Source organism: Vombatus ursinus, unplaced genomic scaffold (genome assembly GCF_900497805.2).
Source record: "Vombatus ursinus unplaced genomic scaffold, bare-nosed wombat genome assembly UNPS02014810.1, whole genome shotgun sequence".
NCBI classification, from domain to species: Eukaryota; Metazoa; Chordata; class Mammalia; order Diprotodontia; family Vombatidae; genus Vombatus; species Vombatus ursinus.
Window position 1 is genome coordinate 48,650,522 of NW_020954588.1, and position 9,724 is coordinate 48,660,245.

The 9,724-nt window shown below is 50.2% G+C and overlaps 1 protein-coding gene across 1 annotated transcript in view; it reads left to right on the forward strand.

The window, feature by feature from the left end:
• Nucleotides 1–9,724, forward strand: part of ESPNL (espin like) — a 34,090-nt gene that overhangs the window by 8,972 nt on the left and 15,394 nt on the right. The window contains exons 4-6 of the mRNA XM_027875793.1: nucleotides 2,917–3,099; nucleotides 7,315–7,446; nucleotides 9,234–9,329. Coding sequence (XP_027731594.1) covers nucleotides 2,917–3,099; nucleotides 7,315–7,446; nucleotides 9,234–9,329 — 411 coding nt within the window. The remainder of the gene's footprint in view (nucleotides 1–2,916; nucleotides 3,100–7,314; nucleotides 7,447–9,233; nucleotides 9,330–9,724) is intronic.

Consider the following 9,724-nt stretch of genomic DNA (forward strand, 5'->3'; position numbering starts at 1 on the left):
CACACACACACACACACACACACACACACACACACACACACACACACCCACACCTCTTTATGAGAACTCTTTTAGGTCAAATTGTTTCATTGGTGTTTTAAGTTTATCTTTATTAGTTTGAATGCTAATCTTAGGCTTCGTGACCATTTGTTAGATAGGTTGTAGAGGGGATTCTTGGTCATCTTTGTGTGGAGCTTGCTAGCCCCTGAGTTCCCTTCCAACTGTCACTAAAATGAGAGTCTTAAACTGGGTGACTTGAGGGTGATCTGAGGGGCAAAGTGGCTCAGTGGGAAAAGAGCTGAAGTTGAGTCAGGGGCCCTGGGTTTGTGTCTTAGCATTGCCACTTACCACGTGGGAGTCCTTAGGTAAGTCTCTTCCCCTCTCCAGGCCTCACTTTTTAACCTCTGTAAAATGGGAGATTGGACTAGATCTAGGAGTGAATTTCTGAGGTCGTTTCCAGCTCTAAGTTCTCTAACTGAGGTATTAAAAGGAGAATTATGATGAACATAGGCTGGTAGTTAAGAAAGCACTGGAAAACGGTGGAAGAGGGGTTAGACTCTGCTCTGTTCAGTGCCAAGGGATAGAACTTGGAGCCAGGGGTGGATGGAGGGGGCAGGAGAGTGTTAGGGGAAAGCGAGTCCTGCTATGGAGAGCCATCTACAGATAGGACGGGCTGCTTTGGGAAGTAGTGGGCTCTCCATGGCTGGGGTGGGGAAGAAAAGAGGAGGAGGAGGAGGGGGAGGAGGGGGAGGAGGAGGAAGAAGAGGGAGAGGGGAAGAGAGGGAGGAGAGGGAGGAGGGGGAGGAGGGGGAGAGGAGGAGGAAGAGGGGGAGGGGAAGAGGGGGAGGAAGAGGAGGGGGAGGAGAGGGAGGAGGGGGAGGAGGGGGAAGAGGAGTCGTCTTGTCACACAGGATGACAAGGCGTGGACGGGTTGCGATTTGCACTCGCAGAGAGAGAGCTCACTGATGCCTTTACCATCTATGTGTGGTACTTGTATTAAGGTATCTGAGTCCCAGAATGAAAATAAATTAGCCAACCAATCAACAACATTGAGCTGCTCTTGGAGCCCTTGAAGTAGGTGTCCAACTGGAGGTGGTTGGCATCACAGGCAAACCAGCTGCTCCCTCTTTCCCCAGCGCTCTCCTGGTGAATGTGGTCAGGGCCCCTCCCTGCCGACTCTGTCCTCGGGGTCCATTTTTCCTTAGTCAAAATCTCCGCTCCCCCTCCTTCCCCCACTCAGGAGCAGATCAGCTTTCAGAAAGAACGATCAGAATCAGCTTCCCTGAGAAACCGAGGGAGCCTTTACTCACCCAACCTCCCTTCCTCAGCTTCAACCGCTCACTCCTGACTCAGACTCATTTTGTCCAGAGGGAAGGGGGAGGGGAAGACACCCAGATTCTGTTTTACTCTGCTTTGGGAAATTTATTAGATATTAATAAACTAAAACTCATTGGTATTCTCAATCACGTAGCTCAAGCCCCCATCCAGGATAAAGCCTGGCACGATAAAGCCTGGTCCAAGGTCCGGATCTAGATCCTTAAAAAAAAAAATCTCTGTATACTCCAAGTCATCGCTGCCTCTCCTTAATTTGTGATGAATCACACCATCAGGAACAGACTGAATTATTCTAGCTTTTTTTGTCTAGAATAAACTGGTAGTAAAGTATCAATTAAAACAAGAGGTGTGAGTAACTTTTAAGGACAGAAAACACTTTGGATTAGAGCCTGACGTTTAGTGGACAGAAAGGGAAGGGGAAAAGCGCCCTTTTCCCATCTACATGAATTTTTAGGCAGCGGAAGGCACCCCACCACTGAAACACGCTAAGTCTCTCACACTCCTGTCTACTTGTGCCTACACACAGGAAGGCACCAGCTGTTCAGAGGGAGCCCAGCTGCAATCAACACAAATCTCTTCTGCTATTCTCTCTCTCTATTTCTCTCTATCTCTGTCTCTGTCTGTTTCTCTCAAGACATGCACCCCCAGCCTCTCCTCCTAACCCTTGTCTCCATGCCAAATGTCAGTGAAAGTCTCTTCTTGTTGCCCAGGGCAGGAAGAAAACCCCTCTCTCCTTGGGACTCCACTTCCCAGAAGTTCCCTCAGCTGGTCTCTGAGGGTCTCTGCTCTCTGTTTGCAGAGGGATCAGTCTCCTCAGGACCTGGATCCACTTACTGTACTAAGGCCTAGGAATTCAAAGAAGAATCAAAACCAGTCCAGGCTCACTAGGGGCTTCCATTCTTAAATACTCTGTACCTATGATTGAGCCACTTAGGTTATGGTGGCACTATTGTCCCCGGGAAATCCCACCCTGTGATATTGTCAGGGCAGGGAACTCCCTGGGGAGGAAACTCTCTCTACCTGTGCAAGGAGCCACCTGTCCTTTAACTGATAATCTTAGAGAACTGCCTGGGACCTTCAGAGGTGAAATGCCTAGGCCAGGGTCACAGGGCCAGGATGTGTCAGAGAAGCCAGATCTTCCTTGCTGTGGGACTGGCCCTCTCTCCTCTGTGCATTGCTGGGAATGAATTTGATGGCTCAATTGCCTTTTTTTTTAAACCCCTGGGTTTGTTGTTAAGTTCGGCCTGTGCGATCAGATCTAAATGTGGCACTTGGGAATGAGCTACATGCAAGACTGAGCTCTGTGCCCTTATTCACAGGCTGACCTATGAGGAAGTCAGTTTTCTGAGCATATACAATGGGGTTGGGCACATGAGATGCCCAGCAGGTTACTCCCTCATTGATGACCTGATGGTTGACTCAATGGGCCGAGACAAAAGCCTTCCTTGGCATCTCTGTCACCACATGGACTGGGTGGGCTGGGCCTCCAGGGTGATGAAGGGCTGTGTGGCCAAGGGTTCAAGATAGGGTTTAGGAGACAAAGGATTCCTTCCGTTCATGCCCATTCCTCCTTCCTCGTAGGTCACATTCACAGATATCAGCCTGATGGCTCGAGATGATGAGGGAGCTACAGTGCTCCACTTTGCAGCCAGGGGGGGTCACGCACCCATTCTGGATCGGCTTCTTCTGATGGGTGCCCAGATAATCCGAGATCACTGGGGAGGGACCCCTCTCCATGATGCAGCAGAGAATGGGCACCTGGAGGTAAGGCACAGACATACTTCCCAGAAAGGCCTGGGAGTCCTTAACAACCTCCCCCACCTACCTCCAATCTGAGCATTGCCCAGGTAGTCATGGCGATAGGTCAGACACTGTATTGGAGAAAGCAGCACATGTGGGATCAGGATGTTGGAAAGCTGCCGATGGCACGGAGGTGGGAGGGAGGGCTGGCTCACTAGATGATGGAGGCCTGATCCCAAAAGATCATCACAGGCCTAAGAAGGAACATGGGCTAAGTCTGATAAGATGAAATGGAAGAAGAAGAAATATGATATTTTACACATGGGTTCAAAATGTCAGCCTCACAAGTGTAAGAAGGAAGGCTTAGCTAGAGAGAGCAGTTCATTTTTAATAACCCAGTGGATTTTAGTGGGCTTTAGGCCCATTGAGTGTCAACAGTATGGTATTATAGCCAAGAAAACTAAGGTGAATTAGGGGACACTGAGGCAGTTTGAGCATCCAGGACTTCGGGGACGGGGGGCAATTGTTCTGCTTTGCTGAGTCCTGGCCAGCCCACGTCTGGAGTATTGTGTTCAGTTCTGGGCATCCCATTTTAGGAAAGGCATTGGAGAGGTGGGGCAGGGGGGCCAGGATGGTGAAGGGTCTTGGTCTACATTGTATGAAAGCTGGTTGAAGGAAATGGGAATATTTATCCTGGGGAAGAGAAGCCTAGGGAGGGGGCTTTTTCTCCCTGCCCCTTTCCTCCTCACCCCATCCCCCAAATCCAGTGTCTACAGGTGAGGAAGGTACATTCATCTATCCAGGAGAACATAGCTAATGTCTTTCTTGAAATCCAGTCCCTAGTGACCAATGGCTGCTGGAAATCTTCGCCAGGCTGGGCCATGGACATCTCAAACTCAACACGCCCCAAATAGAAGCCAACTAACCAATCAACAAGCATTAATTAAACCCGTGCCATGTACCAGATTCTCTACTAAGTACTGGAGAAAAAAAGGCACAACTGAGATACTCCCTGGGAAGCATTGTGTGTGTGTGTGTGTGTATGTGTGTGTGTGTGTGTGTACATGAGATATCTATTTGTCTGTCTGTCTGTCTATCTATCTGTTAACACACATGATATCAGATAAGTTGGAGAACAAGGTCCCAGTAGCTCAAGGGACAAGAAATGATTTCATGTAGAAGATGGTGCTTGAGTTGGACCTTGAAGAAAACCAAGGTTTATAAGAAGAGGAGATGAGGAGTTGTGCATCTCCTGAATTCATCCCTTCTTTCCGTTTCCTTCTATCCATTGAAGCCACCACATTTCCTGGCCCCCCAGAGCCATCCTTGACTCCTTTCTCAATTCCTTTCTTTCTATAACCAACTTCTCAGTCTTGTCAGTTCTGTCTTCTCAACATTTTCATGTTCTCTCACACAGGTACTGCCTTAGCTCAGGCCCCCATCCCCTCTTGCTTGGATGATATAATAGTCTCTTAACTGGTCTCCCATCCGCTGTCTCCTTTCCCCAATCCACTCTCTATAGAGCTATCAAAATCATCATGAAGCACAGGTCAGCCCTTTTCCCTTCCTTACTCAAAAGATAAAACTCCACTCAGGCTGGATGTTAAAGCCCTCTTCATTCTGCCTCCACCCTCCCTTTTCAGCCTTGTTTCATGTTTTTCCCTTAATTCCATTTTTGTTGAAATTTGTCTGACATCAGAATGGTAAGCACAGGCTCTGAAGGTTGGGGTCCCCATCCAGGCGGTGTCTATTTCAGGTGGGGAGAAGGGTATGGCCGTAGGGCAGCTGGCCAAGACGCTCTTCCCAGGTCTAATGTTCTCTTTAAGTATCCCAATAGAATATCTTTTACACCCCAGGGTACACGTGCCCAGTGGTGTGCCGGTAAATGTTTAACCAAAAAGAGCACACACAACACTTTTAAGGTTAGTCTTTATTATTAACATTCTCTCCATCATTTTCTCAAGTCCAGACAATCAACGAAACAGTAAATCAAGCCCTGGTTAGCAGAGTTTGCTGATTTCCAAGGTGTGAATGCTCCCACTGAAAATTGAACACTTGGCTCTCTCTCAGGACAGTGTGAGCTGACTCCGGCGCACTCCTGCTCACCCAGAGATCATTGGCCGAGGGCACCATGTGGAAAAGCAAATGGTTAGAACGGAGGGTTTCAGAAGCCAGAGTCCCTTGACTCTGAACTTCAGGAGAACAACAGAATAGGTTAGCCAACAGGTCAGGGACGCTTCAAGACTTCATTTTTACTCTCTTTCCCTTGGGTTCCAGACGTAGCCTGAATGGAGCAATGAGCCCGATGCCCTTTTGTGAATAAGGGCTGAGACCATGATCAGAGCTTGCCAATTGGTGCAGAGTGTTGGGGTTTCTCTGTCATAGGCAAGAAATCTAGAGAAGAAGAACTTGCAACAAAGTCAGAGTTCCCATTGGGTGTGGAGGTGACCCAGGAGTCGCAGAATCTCAGGGTCCTCAAAGACCATCGGGTGCAACCTTTGCCTGAACGAGACGCCAAGATCGCTCTTCATCATCCTCCAAAGTCCAGTCTTTGCTTGAAGAGCAGTCATGAGCCATTGAGCAGATGACCGAAGGGGGACGACTTTGCCTGACCCAGCAAGGATACAGAGGCACTTAGCTCCTGTAGAGGCAGAGGGTCCTGCTTTCCTCATCTATAGAAGGGGATCATAAGAGCATCCACCTTCCAGAGTTGTTGTGAGGATAAAATGAGATAACATATGCAAAGTGCTTCTCAAATCTTGAAGCTCTCTCTATATGCTGCTCATTGTGGTTGATATGGAAGTCAGGACCAAAAAGAGCTCCACAGCTTAGAAGGGTGAGTCAAAGAGGACTAAATGACATTTAATAGGGAAAATGTCAAACTTTACACTCAGGTTAAACAAATAATCTCCCAAGCACAATATGGGGGGAGTCTGAGTAGACAATTGTGCTTATGAACAAGGTCTGGTGGTGTTCTAGGAATTGGCAGTATGCCCCGGCAGGCGCCAAAGCTGATGGCATCTTGGGCAGCGGGAAGAGCAGCTGAGGGTCAGTGACAAGGAGAGTGATGGTCTTGCCGGCCTCTGCCCTTGGTCCCGCTGGCCTCTGCCCTTGCGAGAACATGGCAGCTTTCAGCATCAGGAGCCTGATTCTGGTGCCTCGTTTTAGGAAGGATGCTGACAAACTGGAATATATCCAGAGGAGGGTGAGCAGGATGATGTGGGCACAGGAGATGATGAAATAGAACTCAGTGGAGGAGCTAGGAATGCTTACACCGGAGGATAGGAGATGCACAAGAAGGCCGTCTCTCCCTTGAAGCGTCTCAAGTACTGTCAGTGGACCAGGGATTCGCCTTGTGTGCTCCCCAGGTCAGAACCAGGAGCAAAGAGAGCCTGGCTGATCCTCTTGGCAGAAGCAGGTTTTGGTTTGATGTCAGGGGAAAGGCCCTCACGATTATAGCTATTCCCAAGCTGAATGGGCTGCATTGAGTCGTGGGTTCCTCATTACTGGAGGGCTCCAGGGTGAGGGCAGGTGACACTTAGGGATGATAGAGGAGGAATTCTCCTTCAGGTACAAGTTAAATAGCTGCTTCTCAGCGTTTCTCCTAATCTGATGATTTAGGATTCCATGAACAAGACATTTACCCCTGAAGAAGGAAATGAGCGAGACATGGTAAGGAAGTCATATTCCTTACCTGTACATCTCTAGGATGTAGGATGGTAGAGCAGAAAGCAGGCTTAGAGTTAGCAGGCTTGGGTGTGAATTCCAAATGACCAGTTACCAGCTGAGTGATCCTGGCCAAGCCATTTACCTGTCAGGTGGGGGCAGTAATATGCACACTGAGCAGCTAGGTGGCACAGTGGATAGAGAGCCAGATGTGGAGTCAGGAAGAGCTGAGTTCAGATTTGACCTCAGACACTTCCTTCCTAGCTGTGTGACTCTGGGCAAGTCACTTCACCCTGTTTGCCTCAGTTTCCTCATTTGTAAAATGAGCTGAAGAAGGAAATGGTAAGCCACTCCGGTATCTCTGCCAAGAAAACCCCAAATGGGGTCATGAAGAGTCAGACATGCCTGAAAGATGATTGAACAACAGAAATATGTATACCACCTGTCTCATGGGAGAGTTATGAGGAAATCACCTTGTAGACCTCAAATGGCTGGAGAGGTGGGTGTGGGGCAAGGATGCAGATGTGGCAAAGGCCAGCACCCTTCTCACTCTGCCCAATGGTGTCGTTTCAGTGCTGTCAGACCTTGGTTTCGCACCGGGTGGATCCTGCCCTTCAGGACGGCGATGGCTACACCGCGCTGGACTTGGCAGTATATAACGGCCACCAGGACTGCTCTCGGTACCTGCTGGAGGTGCAGAAGCTGGTGAGGAACGTGGAGTGATGGGGAGGGTGGCAGTGAACTCATCCTGTCCCCACCCCCTTCCGAGCCCAGGAGGGCAATCAAGGTTGTTCACGCCCAGCTGAAAACGATCTCCCATAAGCATGGTTTCTTTTTTTTTTTCTAGGGGTGCTAATGCAGGAATGGGAAGAAATCTTGGAAAGGGGAATGGAAACTCATATTGTTGTAACACCAGCTTTTACGGGAAAGATAAAATAACCCTCAGCCCTCTGTAACAGGCTAGCAGAAGCTGGCTTAGGCAGAGGAACCAGCTCTTTAGAGCACAGCAAACAGAGGGGAATCAGGAGCACGGGTCAGCGTGGGGAGATGATGGCATTCCAGAGGACAGCTGAGCTGGCTTTGAGAGGGGGTAGCCCCTCACAGGACAGCTGGCCCCCCTGAGGAACCCCAGGAGCAAGGCATCACTGAGGGAAGCCCAGGGCAGGCCTGTGAAGAAGCCAAGGTTTGAGGCACAGAGCTCCTAGCCAGTGGGGGTGGGTCAGAGGTCAGCAAAGGTCCAGGCACTCTGACTTAGTTATGGCTTTGCAATGAGGGTCACTTTTTAACCTTGATTTTTATAAATTATCATAGCTTTAATGCCTGCAAATCCAAGCCCATCGGTATGAATGTTGTAGTCAGTCTCATAGCATGGTTATGGTGGAGCCTCAAACCACCAGGGAGTAGCTACCTCCAGGGCACAACATTCCCACCTTGTCCAAGCTGCAGAAATGCCTCCTCGCCAAGTGCAGATCACACAGTTGGTACATCTTCCCCGGGACTGGCTCCAAGAGGGTGGCGTGGGAGAAGGTGGAGAGCCAGCATGGTAGAATAGACCACGAACCTTTGAGTCACAAAGACCTGGGTGCAAATACTGCTTTTGACATACACATCCTGGCCGTGGGGCCCTAAGCAAGTAACCCACTTAGCTTCACGGCACCCCAGGCAATGCTCGGAGACGATCGGCCACAGGGCAGGGGCTGTTCTGTGAGGGTAGAGGGAGTCTGCACACTAGAAGTTCCTTGTACCAATTAAATCATGGGTCTGGTCTCCCCACCTTCATCTACCCCAAAGGGAGAAGGCACTTATTTGGCAGCCTCACCCTTCATGGCCGAGGTGGCTGCCTGAATAGGAGTGCCCACCTCTCACTTTGAGCAGGACTCACAAAGAATGAAATGGTTATTGTTCAGTGGTTTCAACCACATCTAACTCTCCGTGACCCCATTTGGGGTTTTCTTGGCAAAGATACTGGAGTGGTTTGTCATTTCCTTCTGCAGTTGTTTTTACAGATGAGGAAATTGAGGCAAACAGGGTTAAGTGACTTGCCCAGGGCCACACAGCTCTGGTCAGGTCTGCTGAGGTCACATTTGAACTCAGGTCCTCCTGACTCCACCCTATTTGCTGCACCACTGAGCTGCCCCTATGACCAAGTTATATTGTAATAAATGCCAGAGGCAGCCACTATTAGTGTATCAAACGAGAGGCAGGAGGGGGGGGCCCAGTCACTGGTCATTGGCCAGAGGAGAAGCCCATTCCCTGCCCCAGCCCCTCCTCTGGCTTTCACCTGGCTGTATCCCCTGCCCTGCCCCCTTCCCCCCCAGTGCTGGAGCTGACACAGCCTGCTGCAATATTGATGGGAGATAGGGTGTCACCAGGCCTTCTCCTGGTGTGGCTTGGGTCCATCACAGACTCCAGCAGGAGGTGTCGGAAGTGATCATTTCTCCCATGACAAATGACCTGCAGTTGTCACCAGTGATTTCATCCTGCTGGGCCAGGGTCCGTACCTCCTTCGCATCTCCTGCTGGGCCCTGGTGTTGGAGGGGCTCCGGTCTCCTGGTCAGTTGGATGCCAGCCCCACGCACCTGCAGAGGGTCAGAGATTAGAGTCGGGGTAAGAAGCTCCTCCCACCAGGGCTGGAAGGAACCCCAGAAAGCTCCTAGTTCAATCCCCTCAGTTTGCAGAGGAGGAAACTGAGGCCCAGAGTGAGTGGTATGGAGTGAACTCACAGTCTCCCAAGTGAGCCAGGGGGCAAAGCCAGGGCCAGAACCCAGGGATGCAGACTCCTTGGCCATGTCAGTTTGCACTAGACGCCCTCCTGCTGCTCACATTTTTATTTCTGCCTACCTGCCTGCCTGCCTGTCTGTCTGCCTGCCTGCCTGTCTGTTTGCCTGCCTTTCTGTCTCTGTGTCTGTCTGCCTGCCTGCCTGTCTATCTGTCTGCCTGCCTGTCTGCCTGTCTGCTTATCTGTCTGTCTGCCTGCCTGCCT